The following is a 21,022-nucleotide window of genomic DNA, read 5'->3' on the forward strand; positions in this document are numbered from 1 at the left end:
ATTTCAATAATTCAAATATTTTAACAAAAAAAGTACAAAATGAAAGATTTGTTCTATCTTGTTTTATGAATGTCTTAATTAAAAATAAAGTTCACTTTTAAAATTATTTAAAATATAATTATAAATTATAATAATTATAAATCAATTAAATGTTTCTAATTGAGAACAATTTATTATTACTGTTTACTTTGCTATTAATTGATGTATAAATTATAAAATTTTTATTTTGTAACACATGCTAAGGTTATTTTGTGTTACAGTGATTTTAATTTAAACCAATACCACACACACACATCTGTATGTGTAGATAGGTACCTCTCTGTGCTTATATGGGTTTCATTAAAGCGACACTCACTGTGCAACTGTGGAGCTAACCATAAGTTGAAGTTATTCTATTGTTCATAACCTATCGAAAGTAGAATGTAATTCTTTTTGTTTTAGAAATATTAAAATAAGACATGCAACATCAAAATAAAAGTTTGAATCACTTATAATAATGGCTGTACCACCTTCTTTTGGACTTAGTGATATTGTACATTTGAACGTTGGTGGAACAAGGTACAAACAAAAGCATTTACTTTCTTTCAGGCATAGTATGATAAATATATAATCTTTTTTAATTGTTAATCGACAACTAAATGCTATTATAAAATTTAGAAAGTGATACTTTTCAAGCTATTTTTGTAATTATCTGAAATTATTCATTATCTAGGTTTTCAACATCAAAGCAGACGCTAACATGGGTTCCAGATTCATTTTTTACAGCTTTATTAAGTAACAGAATTGCCAGTCACAGAGATGAAATTGGTGCATTATTTATAGATAGAGATCCAAAATTATTTTCTATTATATTAAATTATCTTCGTACAAAGGATATTGATTTAAAAAATGTAGATCTTCGAACATTGAGACATGAAGCTGAATATTATGGTATTACTCCATTGGTTAAGAGATTAATGCTATGTGAAGATTTAACTCAGTCTTCTTGTGGAGATGTTTTGTTTTATGGTTATTTACCACCACCAAGTAAGATTAATCATCCCTCTTTAATTAAGAAAAATATATATAAAATGCAATTGTACTTAGATTTTATATATTATAATTGGAAAGGTATACCATTGCAAGAACCTACCACTGTTGCATCAAATGTAGGAGATGTGTCTGTTCATGGCAGAAGTCCTGCTAATAATACGAATTCCAGAGCGGATGTACCATCTACCTCCCAAACTACAACTCCTGGAACTTCTAATAGCCACAATAATAATGGTACAAAACATATATTCATTAATTTTATTTATTTATTAATTACTGCAAACATTTAATACACATTTACTTTAGGACAACAAAACCATAAAGGAGTACTTAATAGTCATATGCGAAATTCTTCATTAGATTATAGAATCCAACAAAAAGGCTTACCACATTCACGTACATCATCTCTAGATTTAAGACATGTTAGGAATAATTCAGCAGATTTAAATAAATTGTATAAAAATGATATAAATTTAGTATTTGGACCTCAACAAGGTAAACATATAATTATTTTATTTGCAATTCTAGTAAAACAAATAGTATTAAAACATATTTTTTATATAGTTTCATCATGGGTTGATCCCTTAAGAGTTCAGATCATAAAAGCACATCATAATTGGATTGTAATTGCTTATGCTCATTTTATAACATGTTATCGACTTAAAGACTCATCTGGTTGGCAACATGCATTTACTAGTCCTCACATTGAATCAGTAATTGAAAGAGTGGCAATAACATCAAAATTAAGTACCAGTGGTGATGTTAAAATGGTTGCAATTTCTTATGGAAATCAGGTCAGATTATGGAGTATTTCAGCAAATGGAATGAAGAATATTGGTACATTTAATCTAAATGTTCGTGTGGAATATTTATTTTTTATTGGGAGCCAGTTAGTTGCTCTATCTCCTACTGACAAAATCGGTGTATGGCATGCTATGACACATCATTGGCAAATACAAGATGTAGTACCTATTCTGTCATTTGACACAGCTGGTTCGTTTCTTCTATTAGGCTGCAACAATGGATCTATTTATTATATTGGTAATAAAAAATTATAATACTTTTAAAATAAAATAGATTTTATAATTATGACTGAATAGACAATTAATTTTCAGATATGGAAAAGTTTCCTTTAAGAATGAAGGACAATGACTTACTTGTAACTGAATTATACCGCGACCCAAACTATGATCCCATTACCGCCATATCTGTATATTTAACACCAAAAACATGTAAGTCTTAATATTCATTTTTCATATTGCAATATTATACTGGTAAATAGTTAAATATAAAAGTTGTAGGCAAATGATAATTAATTTATGGTTCGTAACATTGAATATTACAGTATCTCTATTCCAGAAATATCTTTTCCAGTGACGTACAAATAAATGGACTAAAATTTAATTATTAAATCTGCTTGTGTATTGAGGAATGTAATAACAAACGTCACTTTCATAGTATATTTTTTTTGCATTCTTTAATGATTGTACGACTTTTTTTATTATTTATATGTCATTAATTCTAATCACAAATTTCATTAAGTATTTATTCTTTGCAATAGAAAGTCTAATTTTTTTTTAGTTACATCAATAAGTGTCATATTTATTCAAGTACAAGTATCTTACTTTTTATTATAAAGTTCAATGCTGTATTTGAATATTAATAAGAGTTTATTATTACATTCTTTGCTTCATGATTTCGTACAACTGGATAAATAGCACAAGGCAAGTATGGGTCGATATGACAATGTTCTACAATATTATCACATCCAAGTCATAGTTCAAATTGACATATACATATTTCTCTACATTTTATATTGCATTGAACATAACACATTACTTTGAGTACTAGTATTCATACCCTTCCTCTCCAGATATAGTATATCATTTTGTACCAAATCAATGCACAAGTTCATATTCATATATTGCTTTTAATAGCACCTTTAATTAAAATCCTTTATGCATATATTTACAGACACCAAAGAAGTAGCTTTTATTTATATAACTTTAAATTAGAACATACAAAAAAAATAGTAATATATATTCAATCAGCTACTGTCAAAAATACATTTAAAGCACTAATAATTATTTTTGTCTTAGACTACACACCCCGCTATCCTTATGCATCCAGTTGTACTTATTAACACTTTTATCTTTTTCTTTACTTTATTACGTATGTCAAGTGACATAATAATATATTTATAGCAGCATCTGAGAGGGGAAGGAAAAGGAATAAACAACATATACCTCTGCTTGCATAGTTATCCTTTGTTTTAAACGATTCCAAATGCATATCAATATTATTTTATTTATTACATACATCATAATTATAATTTCGTTATATGCATTGTAAATATTTGTATACTTACCGTTTTTTCTAGTATATATACATACAATTTTATTAAAACATAAATAATATACATTTCCTCCTAGTTAAAAAACATTCGAAATGACTGTTTATGTACATTTATTCTTTCTTAATCGTCATGTTGTAACGCATGTAATATGTACATAGGTCAATTATTAACGAAAATGAACATATTAATTAACGAATATAACGAATATATTATAAATGTATCTTCTTTCATTACTACAGTTTTCAATATATGTAATGTCGGTATCGTGTCATTTACATTTTATATTAAGACATGTAGTTACATTAAAAGATTTTAATATTTTAAAGAGAAATAGTGTAGCATAGTGTAGAATACTGTAATTTTATAATTTTTTTATGCAGCTGTCTGTGGTAATTGGATTGAAATTGCATATGGTACAAAATCTGGCAGTGTTCGAGTTATTGTCCAACATCCTGAAACTGTAGGACATGGCCCACAACTGTTTCAAACATTTACTGTACATCAAAGTAGTGTAACAAAAGTATGTATCATATTTACTTCTATTAAAGTGAATTTATAAATTGTCTACGTATGTAATAAATTATATTGTAGGTAACATTGTCAGAAAAATATTTAGTATCCGTTTGTTCAGAATATAACCATGTTAGAAGTTGGGCAGTAACGAGGTTCCGAGGAATGATTTCTACTCAACCTGGTTCAACACCAGAAGCTAGTTTTAAAATTGTATCTTTAGAAGCAATTGAATCTTGCATTAGTTATAATGCTGGAAATGACTTTGGTATGTTATTATATGAAAAATTATTATGATGTTATTAATAAGCAAAAGTTAATTACTTCACCTCAAAACTTAGGACCATTTGGTGAACAAGATGATGAACAAGTCTTTGTTCAAAAAGTTGTACCTGAGACAGATCAATTGTTTGTACGCTTAGCGTCAAATGGAAAGAGAGTCTGTGTAATCAAATCAGTGGATGGTAGTATTATAAGCTCCTTTTATGTGCACGAATGTGAAGGATCCAGCCGTATGGGTTCAAGACCCAGGCGTTTTATATTCACTGGTCATTCCAATGGTACCATTCAAATGTGGGACCTTACAACAGCTTTAGAACCATCTTTCTCTTCTACTCAAAGTAATATCCTTATTTTTTTCTTTTTTAATGAATATAATAATATCAATTATAATACCAAACATGTTGATTGTAGATGTCTCTGGTGGTCCCACGCCAGAAGAACTTTGGAAATTATTAGATCAATGTGATTTAAGTAACAGCCATTCCTCAACGCCATGTATTAGTCCATGTCCATCACTTATATCTACAGGCCCAAGTATAAAAACTAGCAATGTACTATTTCTTAATCAATCACAAAGTACTGAAGCAACACCCGGACCTAGTCAAGTATGAAGGTAATACAGAAAAATGTATTTTATAGAAGTTTTAAGAACTGATTTTTTATATTTAGAAATGATCTTCTTTATTTCGAATCATTAGCAAAAGAATATTTACAGTTACAGTTCCTAATATAACAATTTTAATAGTTATAAATAAATATATTATTTAAAATAAGGAACAATAATATGCATTTTCTTTGCATCACTTGAAATTTTACATTACATATTGTTCTTCAATAAATGATATAATATTATACAAGATACAATTTATAATTTCGTTCTAAAGTAATTTAAGGGTTTTACGATTGTATATTCTATGTTACTATGTTATAAAAAGAATGAATTCATTCATGTTATAAATTCAGTTCTTTAAATATATTTAAAGTATATCAAATATCAAATTTTATCAACAATAAATTATGACTAAAGTGTATGCATCAAAATGTACAAGATCAAATACATATCTGTTTTTGATCACATTTATGACATACACATGAGTTCTAAAATGGTTTTTCCGAATAAAAGAATGTTATCTCAGTATATAAACTTTTATATATTTCCGTGTATTTCTTTACTATATAAATACTTATACACATTTATGGCAAATATTGTAATACTGTTATCTGTTATTTCTGTGATTTAAATAAACAGTAAATGTATGTATTGCTAGTTCTTATATTAATGTAAATATGTTTCTGTATATGTAAGTAGAAAACAGTTAAGTAAATTTAAAATAAAAACTTTTTCATACTTGTACATTATATCAGAAAACATTTCCAAAAAGATATATTTTTATGGAAATAACAATTTTTTTATCAGTTCAAAATAACACACTGTTTATTGTAACAATGTCATATCTTTTTAACTTTACAATATTTTATTAACATCTTTATTTTAAGAACTTTGCCTAAAGTTCTATTGGCATTCATGATTATAACTATGTAAATTGAATTAAATTTGAGGCACTACGGTGATTTTATATTAGTTCTATATTGCATGATTAAGTTGCCTATGGTAACCTTTTTGCATAATAATTACATTATACAAAACATGTTCACAAAAATTAGAACTAAAAAATCTTGTATTACACGAATTTGATTAGCTTCTAACTTATAAAAGTACGTCTGTGTTTGATAAAATTGCACTTATATGTAATTATATCTATTATATAATTTGCAAAACAGTCTCGTCAACTTGTATGAGATACATTTTGTTAAGTAACAAATACTTCTTAAAAAATATCATGCAATATAAATTCTTAAAACGATATCAGTTCAAGTTAGACTAGTTTTTTTATAAAAAATTTACATAACATTAGTGACATTGTTGCAAATAAATCACACTCATATAAAATTTTTATGCCAAAATAAATTATTATAAAATAATCTTGGATTTGTCATTGGTGTCAATAAAAAACACCAGGCTACTAATCCAATTACAAACAAAGAAAACAATCCAGCTCTTTTTAAAGGATCTTTAACTGCAACAACTTCAGAAAGATCAGGACATCCCATATGATTACAAAAAGAATGTGCCGTAAACGGTGCTGCTAAATGTCCTATAAAAAGTTATAAATTATCTTTAAATAAAAAGACATATAAAATCAAATAAAAAATAGTTGGTAAAAATACTACACCTGTTTTAGCAAAAAGAAAGGCAGCATATGCACCAAACAGTGTCGTAAACGCAAATTGGAAACCTACATCAAAAATATATTATGACAAATTTAATAGTATACTTGAGTTAAATTGAAATTAAACGAAAGTACTTACAAGATATAAAAAGGGCATGTTTCAGATTCATGCCTGCTTTCACCCTGTCTACTACATGATGAAAATGAGCAACACCAAAAAATAAAGGACATACAAATATGGCAGTAGTTGGTGTAAAACATTGCAAAAGCAATGGTAACATACATGCTCTAAATGTCCATTCTTCAGCTAAAGGAGCAACTACTAGATTTCTCCACCATATTATTGTTCGTACACTCCCAAGCCAATACATAGGCTCTAAAATCATTAAATATATATTTATAAAGTAGTCTCATAATTATCAAGTTATTTGATTTAAATATTTGGGCCCTTCTATAATCATTCCAAAATACTAACCAGTATATAGTCTCCAAAGTCCATTGAAACCTTGTACACATATTGGCCCTAGAAATAGTATCATTGTTAATAATAATGGTATCACAATTGCTTGAATTAAACCAGGCCATCGCAGACCCAATAACTCCCAAATTGTTGCCTAAAAGTTGTAAATTACAATATGGACTTTACTATATAATTAATTATATCATTATATATAATTACCTTTTGAAATACTTTTTCATTTATTCCAAAATACAACAAAGCAGGAGATATAAGGGACATAATAAAAACGCTAAAAAATCTTTTTTTTATTACAGTAGGATGTTCCCTGCAATAAAAAAAGTTTCACTAGTGTTTTATTGATTTTGCGCTTTTTCTTAAAGTATTACTTTTTAATTAAAACTTTCGATTAACAGTAAATTCTCCGAAAAGAAGTAGGATTTTAATGTCAAGCGGAACTATAATAAAATTTCCAATGTTTAAAAAATATACAGTTAAACATTTGAAATCAATATTATTGGCAGTAAATAGTTATCGATATAGTGATTTGACACAGTCGATTTGAAATGACGCGCCAATTATAGAAGAAATCGAAAGAAAAAGTTCGCCAATAGAGGCGCTGTAGATTCGATTCTTGTCCAGAAAAGCGACTGCGTGAATGGGAGAACCAAGGAGTAGACATATTCATGTTCTCGGCCGACGTGAATACAGTTACACTTTGTTCGTGGTTTCCTGTGGTTCACTGTTAAAGGACCGATAGAGAGAGCATACACGGTTCAACAAAATGGACATTTAAAGATTAACGTTTATCCAGTTGTTAATCGGCATACATACCTACTGTACGGAGAATTCCATACATAGAGACTCGCGACATACATCACCGATAAAACGAAACATGATAGAATTGCGGTTATGCAGGATAAATCGGTATTTCGGCCCATGGTCTCCATAACTCCATACTGATGTTGGTTGCTTGTGTCGCGATCCATTGCAGAAGAGGGAATCGGTAAGGGGTAGAAGGCAAGAGAGAAGGATCGCTTTGGTAGGAGGGAGGTCGGCGAGGAAAGAGGGGAGAACAGAAATTCATCCGATTGGCGGTCTGGCACCAGTCGGCAGTCCTACCGTCAATGAGAAGATGGCCGCTGGGCTCGGTGGAAGTGTCGCCATTGTTTAGTGTTTAGTTGTTTTACCGTTTCTCGCATAATTTTCCGGGAAGCACGATAAAAATGCCAAGTGCGTCGTTTACATCGTCGCGCAATTACGTGCGAAGATCCCGAAGAAAAGGTGCAAACAGAATTCCTCTGCCTTCGAGAACCACCTCGGGTAAGAGAACTCTGCATCCGGAGCTCGGTTCACTGCTCACCTGTCTCGACGAAAGACTTCTTTGCCTTCACCTACTTCGATATTCCCTGGTTAATCATCCAAACGATTCTGCATGCTACGAATTCAAACTTCAATCCTTCTCATCAATTCTATTCCCACTTTAGAGATTAGGACGAACGACAACTCCGTCAAACCCACTGCCCACACGTCTTCTCACACGATTTTCTCGGACTCGGGATGGCCGAAAAACGTAGAACCGATGCCTCATTGACGTTTACCCAAAATCAACATACGCTCGCCAGTTTTATCACCACCCTTCTTTTTACTAACATCGATCATGATATCGCGTACTTCACGATCGTCAATTTTTACTCTGGAATGTCGGCTCAAAGTCTATTCCTCTCACCCCACTCCCCTTTTTTTTTATAATTCTCATTTATTAATCGTTCAGCTGTACAAAACTTACAACCGATACTTCTTTCGATTTCGATAATCTCTCTGTAATATCAAGGCATAAGGTCAGGCATCTTTCAATCTGATATTATACTAACCATAGATTTTCTGTTAAATTAGTATAATGTTCTACTTTCCCAAACCACATTGTGTACTCCTAATACATAATTGCCGATGTTGCTATTGTTTTCTGAATATAATAATAATAATACTTCTGTCCTAAAATATGGTTGATTAATTAGTTATATATAGTGCCAATAGGCAAGGACTATATATAGTAAATAATAAATAAAATTAGTTACATGTATACATTGAACATAGAAAATGATATATGTTCCAAGATTTACAATATCTTTCATAAATTGTCCGTGTTTTTTATTTCTGACTTCATCTCCTACATATCATTCTTTAAATTTATCCTTTGTAATCAATCTTGTCAATTAAATAGTAATTCATATATTAGTGTCACTCTATGTTCCTAATAATTGATTATGATTTTAATATAAATTTGCCAATGTGTATGGATGTCAAAACATGTTTAAATCAATTATGATTAAAAGACTCAAAATAAATATGCATCCATAAAGCGGAACAAATTAATATGACTGTGATTATTATCCATGTAATATAAAATATGTAATTATTCTTTCATTTATTTTAAATTAATTATAAATTTGATAAATACTTGGTATGTAATATATGTATTAAAATATTAAATATAACAATATTAGTAGTTGTAACATTGTTGGTTTCCAGCCGAGCCATGCGACTTGCCATGTTCAGCATCAAATCAGATACCTCCTGGGGGTGGAGTTGGTGGTGGAGGGGGAGGAGGAGGAGGTGGAGGTGGGGGTGGAAGTGGTGGAAGAGGATCATCACCCAGCGTCTCTGGTGTTGCAGCACCATCACCTTCTCCATCACACTCTCACTCATCCCCATATGATCTAAGACGTAAAAGTCCACCTCATCCGGATCCTGCTCCTGGTACCAGTTCTGCCCTACCTCCTTCAGGTGGCAGTAGTATAGGAGCCACTCTTGGTTCTTCCTCTCTACCAGCAAGAAAACGACCTAGGCGGACTTGTTCATTATCCACAGATGGTATGTTTTCTAGTAATTAAATGTCATCTTAGATGTTACTTTAATGAAAGAATCTTGTAAATCTTTCATTATTTTACAGGTACAAATACAAATACTGCAGCGCATTATCTTCAGTATGAGTTACCGGATGAAGTGCTGCTTACTATATTTAATTATCTAATGGAACAAGATCTATGTAGAGTTTCCCAGGTTTGCAAACGTTTTCAAACAATTGCAAATGACACTGAACTATGGAAGTCCCTCTACCAGCAAGTCTATGAATATGATTTACCACTATTTAATCCTGCACCTTGTAAATTTGAATTTGTTTCCCCGGATGAATCAGACTATCCAAACCCATGGAAAGAAAGCTTTAGACAACTATATAGAGGAGTACATGTTAGGCCAGGATTTCAGGATTTGAAGTTTAAAGGTCGGAATTTGCCATACTTTAATACAGTTCAGGGAGCATTAGATTATGTAGATGAATATAGAAGCAATAGTGGCCCCTCGTCAAATAATAGCACAACTACAAGTGGTCAAGGGAATTGTTGTGGAAACAATTCCCAGGTAACAGAAGAAGCACCTCAACATCTAGTTTTCTTACATGCTGGAATATATAGAGGCGAATTTCTTGTAATCGACAGCGACGTTGCATTAATCGGAGCAGCACCTGGAAATGTGGCAGAATCTGTTATATTAGAACGAGAAAGTGAATCTACAGTTATGTTTGTAGAAGGAGCAAAACGAGCTTATGCCGGCCACCTCACATTAAAGTTTACCCCAGATGTTACTAGCACAGTGCCGCATCATAAACATTATTGTTTAGAAGTTGGTGAAAATTGCAGTCCCACGGTTGATCATTGTATTATTAGGAGTTCGAGTGTTGGTAAGCAACACGTCTAGATTGTAAAATAATTTGTTTATTGAATTCTAGATTTATTTATTTTTAAATTTACTATTGGTTCTCCGACTTTTTAGTTGGAGCGGCTGTTTGCGTGTCAGGGGTAGGAGCAAATCCTGTAGTGAAGAATTGTGACATATCGGATTGTGAAAATGTTGGACTCTATGTCACTGATTATGCACAAGGAACTTACGAGGACAATGAAATTTCTAGAAATGCATTAGCAGGAATCTGGGTGAAGAATTATGCAAATCCAATCATGCGAAGAAATCATATTCATCACGGAAGGGATGTCGGAATCTTTACGTTTGATAATGGTCTCGGGTATTTCGAGGCTAACGATATCCATAATAATCGAATAGCAGGTTTTGAAGTAAAAGCTGGTGCTAACCCAACGGTTGTACATTGTGAAATACACCATGGTCAGACAGGTGGAATTTATGTTCATGAGAATGGATTAGGGCAATTTATCGATAACAAAATTCATTCGAATAATTTCGCTGGTGTTTGGATTACCTCCAATTCAAATCCCACTATTCGTAGAAATGAAATTTATAATGGTCATCAAGGGGGAGTATATATATTTGGAGAAGGAAGAGGCTTGATCGAACATAATAATATTTATGGTAATGCACTAGCTGGTATACAAATCAGAACAAATTCGGATCCTATTGTTAGACATAATAAAATACATCATGGTCAACATGGTGGTATATACGTGCATGAAAAGGGACAAGGTTTAATCGAAGAGAATGAAGTATATGCAAATACATTAGCAGGTGTTTGGATAACTACAGGATCGACGCCGGTATTAAGAAGAAATCGTATTCATAGCGGAAAACAAGTTGGAGTTTATTTTTATGATAACGGACATGGTAAACTAGAAGACAATGATATTTTCAATCATTTGTATTCAGGAGTACAAATAAGGTAAGATATTGTATCACAAAACAAATATTATGTTTTCTTATTTCTCTATATTAATTGTCTTGTAATGTTAGGACTGGAAGTAATCCAGTAATACGCGGGAATAAAATATGGGGTGGTCAAAATGGTGGCGTTCTTGTGTACAATAGCGGATTAGGCTTACTCGAACAAAATGAAATTTTTGATAATGCAATGGCTGGAGTTTGGATTAAAACAGATAGTAATCCTACGTTAAAAAGAAACAAAATATTCGATGGGCGAGATGGTGGAATTTGTATATTTAATGGTGGCAAAGGTAAATTTTATATTTATTTTTAATTTTAGTAAATTTCTCTAATTAAAATAATCATGTATTTCATTTTGCGACGTAGGTGTCCTAGAAGAAAATGATATATTTCGTAATGCTCAAGCAGGAGTGCTTATTTCCACACAATCCCATCCTGTCTTAAGGAGAAACCGAATTTTTGATGGATTGGCAGCCGGTGTCGAAATAACGAACAATGCAACTGCTACGTTGGAATTTAATCAAATTTTCAATAACAGATTCGGCGGTCTATGTTTAGCAAGTGGAGTACAACCAACAACTAGAGGTTAACATATTTCTCTTTACATGTATAGTATTAAATCATATGGAAAGAACAGATGGTCATTGATTTTTATTTTTGCAGGTAATAAAATATTTAATAATCAAGATGCAGTTGAAAAGGCGGTCGGGAACGGCCAATGTTTATACAAAATTTCGTCATATACCTCTTTCCCTATGCATGATTTCTATCGTTGCCAAACATGCAATACAACAGATCGTAATGCAATTTGTGTAAACTGCATAAAAACCTGTCATGCTGGACACGATGTAGAATTCATTAGACATGACCGGTAAATATTATTGATAATATTAATATCCACCAAAAGAAATTTATAATGTTAAATATGTTGCAGTACCATAAAGTTTTTGCATGTAACAGATTGGTAATTGACTTGTTTTCAGATTCTTCTGTGACTGTGGTGCTGGAACATTGAGTAATCAATGTCAACTTCAGGGTGAACCTACACAAGATACAGACACGTTATACGATAGTGCGGCACCAATGGAATCACATACACTTATGGTCAACTAGGAACTAACATAAACTAAATAAAACAATCAACACTGAGTCTGTAAGTCCCATGCATTGCAAACAAGGAGTAGTTTGTTGCAGAGTTCTTTATTATGACACTTGTTCCTTCGCATCCCTCATTGTGATTGTTATTTTGTAAAGCTATCGTTATTGTTAACGTATTCCAATTAATGATAATTTCATTATCATCATTATTATTATTATTGTCATCGTCATTATCGTTATTCGCTTCATTTTCACCATCATCGCGGTGATTGAAATTACCACATTCATTTTCATTATTTTGTAATATTATATTCGTGAGTATATAAGTGAAAGTTCGTTGAACCATACTGTTATCATTATCGTCATCGTCATTATTATGGAGAGATAGTATATTTTTTATGAAAAAATTAGTACTCTCCATTCTGATGTATATCTTAATATAAACAGATATACGTTAATTGATATTTATGTTTGGTCAGATATAGAGGAACAACTTCATCTGATGCAACACAAGTTTTATTTGGAAGAAGGAAAATTGTTAGGAAACTGATTTCTTCCCTTTTGTTTTTTTTCATTGCTCTTTGCTGAAAGCAATTTCACAAGATAAAAATAATATTTCTTGTGATTACGTAATAAAGAACTCCGCAACGAAAAAGAAAAAAGACGTCGATGATCAAGAAAAATAAGTGACAATGAATTTCTTATGTAAGCAAATCTATTAATTAGATAACATCAAATTTATTTAAACGTGTAACAAAAAAAAGTACTGTGGTTAAACATTAATGAACCGAAGACATGCTATAAACTTTTGATGTGACTCTTTCCATTAAGTTTCTTTAATTCTTAACTGAGTATATAAAGCAAAGAAAGTGCAGTGGATTTGTGTAAAAAGATGGAATTAAGAAAAAACGTATGTGTATACGCCGTTAGGAAAAAGACACGTGACAATCGTGACGATATTTAAAGAAAACTGTTTAAACAATGAAAAAGTTTGTGCAATGCAACAGCATTGATAAAAGGGAATAATTCTCTAAGCTTACGATAAAACACAGTGTCGCGGATGTAAATTGTGTATAATCGTATCGTTAATAAACGCGAATAGACAGTAGCATTAAATAAATGACTTGCTACTTGAACAAAAACACTTTAACCTCATATAAGTTGTGAGGAAGGCCCACTACAAGATTTCTCACTCACGATCGAATGAAACTTAACACACTAGTGCATTAAAATAGAGAAACACATGAAGAAGTGCATATTGTGTATTCATAACAATGGAATTGTTGGTCATGCTGAATGAAGTCAGCTAGCTTGAAGACAAAAATTGGAAGAACAATTAGAAGCAGTTACAATAATTAAATGATAGGACAAGTGCGGCTTTGATAAATCTGTGGTACAAATTTTGAAGCATGGCAGGCGAGCGCAAGCAAAATGAAGATCAATGATGACATACTGAAACGGATGTCTAAAAAATGTGATATGTAAAATTCACAACTGGAATAATCAAAATGGAACTGAAAGACCTGTACAATTCTAAGAATCTTTTTTGCAATGTAAGTGTACCTCATAATACACATATACAGTTCTTCAATTCTACTATCCATATTGTGAATAGTGATGGCTCTAAGTTGCCCGATGGGGAAAGTGCATAATATGACGATACTATATTTAAAAAGTAAATTTAAAAGAAATTTACGTAATGTGCATTGATGTATACCAGTGAAAAGAAAGGAAAGGAAAAGTTTATGAAAAAAGTAAAAAAAAGAGCGATATACTGTCCAAGGAACAGTTTTAAAAAAAAAGTAATCTCGAATTTTTAAAGTAATCCGATTTTTTTAATATTATGTTAGCGGTAAAATCTAATCATATTATTATAATTGTATTTCAAGGGCTACTGGCTCTTGTACGAAGAAAATGAACAAAAAGCGCCTATTAGCGATAATTTTAGACGCCACCACATCCATTTATTCAAATGATACTATATTAAAATAAGTAGGCAAAATATTCAAAACCATTGTGGTAAAATTTTGTTGCGGAAACAAAATTTTACAAGTCAGTCCTATGTAGTACTTTTGTATATCATTTGGTAGAAAATGGATAATGGTACATGAGAATTGCCTTTGAACTTACTGACCTAAGGTCTGTAGTATTATACACCTCAGTGTCATACTATACATAGTATAACTATATATAATGTCTAACATGATATGTTCACTGAAAATATTAAGGACGTATGTCAAAGGCATTTTTCATATGTGCACATTAAAACGCAAACTTTTTACGGTCTTTTTTCTTTTTTTCTTTTTGAGTGATAGTCTTTATGCTCAGTTGTTTTGTTTAAAAAAAACATTTATCTGGAAGATATGAATTCTTTTTGTAATGATATTTGAAACTTGGAGAGGAACTACAGAAAAAAGAAAATTTCCTTACAAAACAAAGACAAAGAATAGAAAAGAAAAAAAGTAAAAAATCTATAACACTTGAACATCATTAAACGGAAACCGAAATTTTCTTGTACGCTCTCTATGTTGTAATATATTTATCAAAATTTATCTGTCGATTGTTTCTTAGTACTATCTCGAGTATTATTTACAAAATGTTAAATATGTGTTTATGTATTTACGAGAAATGAATATTGGATTATAAAAGTAGAACTGGCGACCTCTTTATGTATGTGCCCTTTTTGTGCGTTTCATAACACCGACTCTCATGGATATTATTATTGTTCGATTATTCAAGGGGGAACGAGCGTTTTTCTGTGATTTTTCTATCCTCTCACAGTTTCAAAGTATGTTGAATTATAATATTCTTATTCTGAACATTGATTTGCGCAGCAGCCGTTTGGAACGCGTTTTTGAACGTGCAACGAACTATTTTACTTTCCTAAATGCTAATCTCATGGAACGATTCTGTGGCTTCCATACCGGCTATTTTTGAAATCTCACAGGCACGTCCAGAGTTACACGAGAGATTAAATCTATAAAGAAAAATGAAAAAAAAAAAAGAAAGAAAGAAACGAATATTACACAATGTCTTTGCACAAACGTGAAACTTCCAAAACAAAGGGGGAAAATACAAAAAGAGCGAAAAAGAATCATCGAATGATTCACTACTCGGCTGCAGCACGATTCAAATGTTTCTTCTGTTTCTTGTTGTTGGATGTTTAGAATTTAAGATTTGAGATCAGCAATAGAAATCTCTGTTATGTTTGAATTTTTTGTAACTTCATTGATATAAGAACAGGCGATCTTCACTGGATATAAAAAGAAAGAGAGAAAAATTCCAAAGAAGAATTTATTTATTCTGTTGTCTGAGAACATCATTGAAGTACTGTAAAACTTTGGTATTAAAAAAGGGATAAAAGAGGGGAAAGGAGAAAAGAGTAACGAAATTTAACGTTGAATGTGTACACATATATGCATTCGATAAAGCATTTAGAGCTTAAAAAGAAATTGGCGCGTATACAAAATTCTTCCTGTGAATATTCATAAAAAGAGAATCTGCGATAGTTCTATATTGTATTACTTTTTAGTTTCATTTATTATTGTATATTATGCGATATGTTTGTTTGTCGAATTATTGTGAATGTAAAGTGTTTTTAACTCGTTTTTTTTTCTTTATTATTAAGTCGTCTTACGTTAATGCGCATTTTATTTATCAATTCTTGTTTTCCTTGTTTTTTTTATTTTGCCTTTTTTGTTCATTTTGCATTATGTCGTAATATCTCTATTTCTTTTCTCGTCGTTTCATTCCATGTGTACACTATCCACCGAAACGTTTTACTCTGATCTTTCGAACAGCAAAAAACTTGCCATTAATTACGTTAGTTGCCATAGTTCTCTCGGTTTCGTTTTTGCGGCAGGGAGAAAAGCTATATGTAGAGATATATAGATATAAATAAATGAAACTGTGCAAAGCAGAAGGGATGAAAGAATAAAAAGAAAAGAGAACCAGAGTGGAACATGAACCCGCAAAAGCTAATGCCACAACGTATTCTGTAAATATTAATTTGCCCATTATATATATAAATATAATTATATATATATATATATATAAATATATAAACACCATTGATTATACTATTATAAAAAAATATATTATTACCAATTGTAATTTTTATTTTATTTTTTTTCGTATCCTTATTATGATCGATGCTGATAATTATTGTTGGCTTTTTTTGTTTTGTTGCACTTGCAGCAATATCATGTAAAAGCGCAAATGAAACCTTTCGAGGAGAATGCAAATTTTCAATAGCCTCAAACTTACGAGATCGAACAGGTCCAATGATATCCTAACCGGAAAAAAGAACACGTTTTCGTATTTTATTTTTTTTTTTCCTTAAAATTTCGAATGAATCATATAAGAATTACATTGTCACGTATAATATAAATTATATTCGTTAACTTTTTGTGCAATTTCGTTCACGGACTATGAAAAGAGGGAAGGAAATTGTTAAACTGTGTATTGTTCGTAGGTATACGATTGCGTAATGCTATGCTTGTTCACGGATGGAAACGGTTATGATTAAGACTATACATTAGAATTGTAAGTACATAAGTGACAGAGACAGACAATTTTGCGAGACTAAAATAATCCCGAACTTTTTTGAAAATAGTTCCCACTTTTACGTAATACAAAGGAAGATTTACAGATGCCATGGCCTTAAAGAAACGTACACCTAAAAAAGCTCTTATAGTATACATACAGCGGTATCTAACAGATATATGCCCTTAGCAAATATTACGTATAATCGATACCGATATCTTACAACGGAAAGTTGTGCCGGGGTGAATTTTTCATGCAGCTCAAATATCATTCAGAGAAGTTTCGGTGAAAACACGCAGTTTTATTAACAGATGTGTATCGTTTATTGCATTAAACCTCCATCGGATCCAATGTATCTCTTCTTTTTTCGTTTCCTATGTCAGTTATATCTTATTTCGATCAAACGCTGCGATCCTCTGTAAAAAAAAAGAAAAGAATATATAATGGAATAAGAATATTTTTGAAATTTGATCTCTGTAAAAAGAACAAAATAAGAAATACAATAGAAGTGTACGATAATTTAAACGATATTGTTAATATCATTATCGCTGTTATTCGGTACATTGAAATCGATGAAGGTTTAAGAAGCGGCAAGCAGGAGATTAAGTTGCGATTTCGCGGGTGAAACGCATAAGCGCAGCCTTATATTGTATTTTCATATAGTACAACACGCCGATACGTGGAAATGATAATTGATAAGTTAATCGTTTTTGTATTCTCGGGTCTACTTGTTATCGATCGCGGTCGAAATGGATCGCCGCGTTCTCGATGCATAGAGCGTTCAGTGCTTCCGAACCGAACGAACTGTATATTCCTTGATTCGATGATCACGTTCGCTGTATATCGATACATGGTAGGGCTGGTATTATAATAATAGTGTCTTATAGACGAGAGCGTCTTACGACTTGCACGATTCGTATTGAAACGATGATGAGGCTAAATCTAGGCAACAGAAAGTAATGCGCGAGAAAGAAGAGAAATGACAAACGCCCAGAGTTGCACGCGTGCAAGTTAGGGAAGAAAGACGAGATATCAGGATAGGGAGAAGAAAGGATTTTATAAGCGAAGAAGAAGAGGACATCTATTTTTCACGAGACGTCGATCGTGAAAATGTACAATAAGTTCAATTTGTAAATACGTCACGCGTAATTATCTTACTTAAGTATATATAATATCGTTCGAAAAAAGCGGCGAATAACAATTATTATTATTATTATTATTATTATCATTATCATTATTATTATTATTATTATTATCATTATTATTATTGTCAATATTATTATTATTATATCGATATACGAGCCATAAGACGAGGAACTTTGCTCCTTAAAGATACTTTTCTAAATAGACAAGAGAGAGGAGGAGACGCGCGTTCAAACGATTCGTTGTTTCTTAGCTAAGTAAGCTCGATTTCCACGCTTTAACGTTGCATAAGAGAAATACCGCGAAGAAAAAGTAAATGCGGCAACAATACTGGTAGAAGGGATAAGATGTTAAATGAGTATTCAATGAGACTTTTTTGTATGAACAAATAAACCAAACTAATTTTTTTCACATAATTCGCGTTTACTAGTTGTAAGATCGTCAAATGTAATACGTTGCCGCGACACACAAAATGATCAAAGGATATAGCAAAAGGAGGAAAGAAGAGGTAATCTAAGTCGATGTATCTAGAAACGACTCTATGCTGAAGATATTAATCGAAATTAAATTAAAGCGACACGATTCCGCGCGTAGTGCCAATGCATTGGAGCGGAGGAAGCAATACGACGTTATGCGTATTGTAAAAGTATTAAACGTGTGTGGATTTGTCTCGACTATTTTCCGCTTCACACGGTAAAAGATTAAAGAAAGAAAGTAAGGACCGGTGCTAAACGATGTATTTGTACGTTCAAGGTACTATACATGCACAGGAATGCGGAAATTCATAAGAGAAACGTCTGCACAGGAATTGAAAGAATGAATTTTGTTTTTGGATACATAAAGAAGGTATACAATGATATTATTTAATTATTAATTTGAACAAAAAGAACACAGAAAAGCAAGCAATGGCCTATAGATATAGAAGAGAATCGTTCTTTCTTTTTCTTCTAGGCGAAACCGACGGACTGTATAGCATGTAAACGTAATAAATTTAGTGATCGAAATGTCGACTCGAATTCTAGAAGTGAGGAGAGAGGAAGACAGCGTACGCACGATCATTTCCTTTTCAAATATAAAAACTCGCACCCGCACTCGATCTTTTCCTGCGTTCTATAATGTTCGCGCGGCGACAACAACTGTATTATTCAACTGTATAATAGATCCCTTAGCCCGTAAGCAGATATAAAAGATATTAATTCGATAATTGAATTCGATCGACTCTCTTGTCCAAGGCGATGCAGCCAAGGTATTTTTACCAAATCAAAAAAGTCTGTGCGTTGTAACGCTAAATCATCCTCGAACAGGATCTATTCTTGATCTATTCTTTCTTCCAATCATCGTTTTCAATTTCTCATTGAAAGAAACGGAAGAAATGGAAACTTAAACGATAGTTTGAAATAATAAGTGTTAAAGATAAGATTTATAAAGATTAAAAAAACTTTGTAGTAAAAGTGTCTGATTAAAAAAAGAAAATCGCAAAGTAAATTGACTGTATCGCCTTGCGCACGCCTGTATCATAATGAAACGCACGAATTCTCCTGTGTCATATAAATATATATATATATAAATATAAAAATTATATATATATAAATACAAATATATATAAATAACTAACAATAATGATAATAATTAAGTACCTTACACGTATAAGCAGTATCCAAGAAATCCGAACTAGTTGCACCAAGTGCCATAGTCCATAGGTCACAGTACGTTTAATATAGCGAGAGAGAGAGACTACTCGTAGTCGTTGCTAGGGGCAAGAGGAAAGAAAAAGCGTAATAAAAAAGGGAAAAATCGAAAAAAATACACGCATATAGAGTGAATATAAAAGAAAGAGGGAAAGGGAAAGGCAGATCGAACACGTGGCGTTTGACGACTGGCTAAGTCCTGTTCTTATTGCTTATTGTTAAGGTGAACGAGCGTGAAGTGGCAGCTAGCAATCAGCTAAAAATACGCGAGAGAGAAAAAAAGAAGGAGAGTTATGTAGTCCGTGTGACCCAAGATTTCCGATGGGCCGGTTTCGCCCATCTTCTGGAGAACGTTTTAGAACATAAAGCAGACACCAATATGACAATATACTAATGAAATTAATTTCCGGTCCTGTTGCTCGGTTACTATTGTCCATTGCCTCCACCTCCTACCCCTTCGAAGGAAACTTGGAAAAACGAAAAAAAAAAATGAAAGAAAAAAGGAAACACCGAACATCCATTTACTGTACAATTTCGCCGTTTATTTTTCGACACGTTAGTACATGCGATTAGACGTGGATCCCGGCTCGCAAAATCCGTGCATTCCCCGACGAAAGAGTTGAAGGATGCGAGAGAGAGAGAGAGAGAGAGAGAGAAAGGGCGAACGAGTGCGAGAGAGGGAGCGAAAGGGAAAGAATAGACGCAATTGTAAAACACGTTACGACCGTGAATGAATCGTGAGACGAAATGCGTGTGACCGTTCTTTTTTTTTTCTTTTTGCGAGAACATTATCAATTATCTTAAAGGAAGAAAAAGAAAATGACAAAAAAATACTGTAGTAACGTCGCAATTGTATGTTGTAAACATTACTATTTCAAATATAATGTCATTATTAACAGGAGAGAGTTTCTCACTTCCCACCACCCGTGGAGTTCCTCGAACACGGGGCGAAATCTTTTATATTTCAGAACATAGTAGATTTCGGGTAAAG

General features: G+C 32.0%; 3 protein-coding genes and 1 long non-coding RNA gene across 9 annotated transcripts; 2 read left to right on the plus strand and 2 right to left on the minus strand.

Annotated features, from left to right (window-relative positions):
• Window positions 1-333: 333 nt before the first annotated feature.
• On the plus strand, window positions 334-5,451 carry LOC117157578 (BTB/POZ domain-containing protein KCTD3). The gene is made up of 10 exons (XM_033335733.2): window positions 334-558; window positions 713-1,026; window positions 1,111-1,266; window positions 1,339-1,527; window positions 1,597-2,073; window positions 2,148-2,264; window positions 3,769-3,908; window positions 3,980-4,166; window positions 4,240-4,518; window positions 4,592-5,451. The coding sequence occupies exons 1-10, from the start codon at window positions 497-499 to the stop codon at window positions 4,789-4,791; spliced, it is 2,121 nt and encodes a 706-aa protein (XP_033191624.1). The 5' UTR covers window positions 334-496; the 3' UTR covers window positions 4,792-5,451.
• On the minus strand, window positions 1,529-3,197 carry LOC143303559 (uncharacterized). The gene is made up of 3 exons (XR_013059987.1): window positions 3,141-3,197; window positions 2,190-2,240; window positions 1,529-2,044 (listed from the first exon to the last, which is right to left on the minus strand). It is a non-coding gene; the product is annotated as an uncharacterized LOC143303559 (long non-coding RNA).
• A 134-nt stretch (window positions 5,452-5,585) lies between the features above and the next one.
• On the minus strand, window positions 5,586-7,857 carry Sras (Ras converting CAAX endopeptidase Sras). The gene is made up of 6 exons (XM_033335775.2): window positions 7,703-7,857; window positions 7,091-7,196; window positions 6,887-7,025; window positions 6,551-6,787; window positions 6,415-6,477; window positions 5,586-6,336 (listed from the first exon to the last, which is right to left on the minus strand). The coding sequence occupies exons 1-6, from the start codon at window positions 7,855-7,857 to the stop codon at window positions 6,122-6,124; spliced, it is 915 nt and encodes a 304-aa protein (XP_033191666.2). The 3' UTR covers window positions 5,586-6,121.
• A 200-nt stretch (window positions 7,858-8,057) lies between these two features.
• Window positions 8,058-20,932, plus strand: FBXO11 (F-box protein 11). 6 transcript variants are annotated; one of them, XR_013059985.1, is made up of 10 exons: window positions 8,058-8,191; window positions 9,401-9,742; window positions 9,822-10,610; window positions 10,703-11,555; window positions 11,627-11,847; window positions 11,924-12,142; window positions 12,221-12,428; window positions 12,541-12,710; window positions 17,130-17,200; window positions 17,271-20,932. XR_013059985.1 is itself a non-coding variant. In XM_033335673.2 (9 exons), the coding sequence occupies exons 1-8, from the start codon at window positions 8,095-8,097 to the stop codon at window positions 12,668-12,670; spliced, it is 2,859 nt and encodes a 952-aa protein (XP_033191564.1). In that variant the 5' UTR covers window positions 8,058-8,094; the 3' UTR covers window positions 12,671-12,710; window positions 13,135-20,932. The 6 variants fall into 6 exon arrangements, 3 of the variants coding, with proteins under 3 accessions (XP_033191564.1, XP_033191573.1, XP_076480119.1); XR_013059984.1 differs by having other exon boundaries at window positions 12,541-19,189; window positions 19,295-20,932; XR_013059983.1 differs by having other exon boundaries at window positions 12,541-17,200.
• The last annotated feature ends 90 nt before the right edge of the window (window positions 20,933-21,022 follow it).

The sequence above is a fragment of the Bombus vancouverensis genome, chromosome 14 (genome assembly GCF_051014615.1).
Source record: "Bombus vancouverensis nearcticus chromosome 14, iyBomVanc1_principal, whole genome shotgun sequence".
Classification (NCBI taxonomy): domain Eukaryota; kingdom Metazoa; phylum Arthropoda; class Insecta; order Hymenoptera; family Apidae; genus Bombus; species Bombus vancouverensis.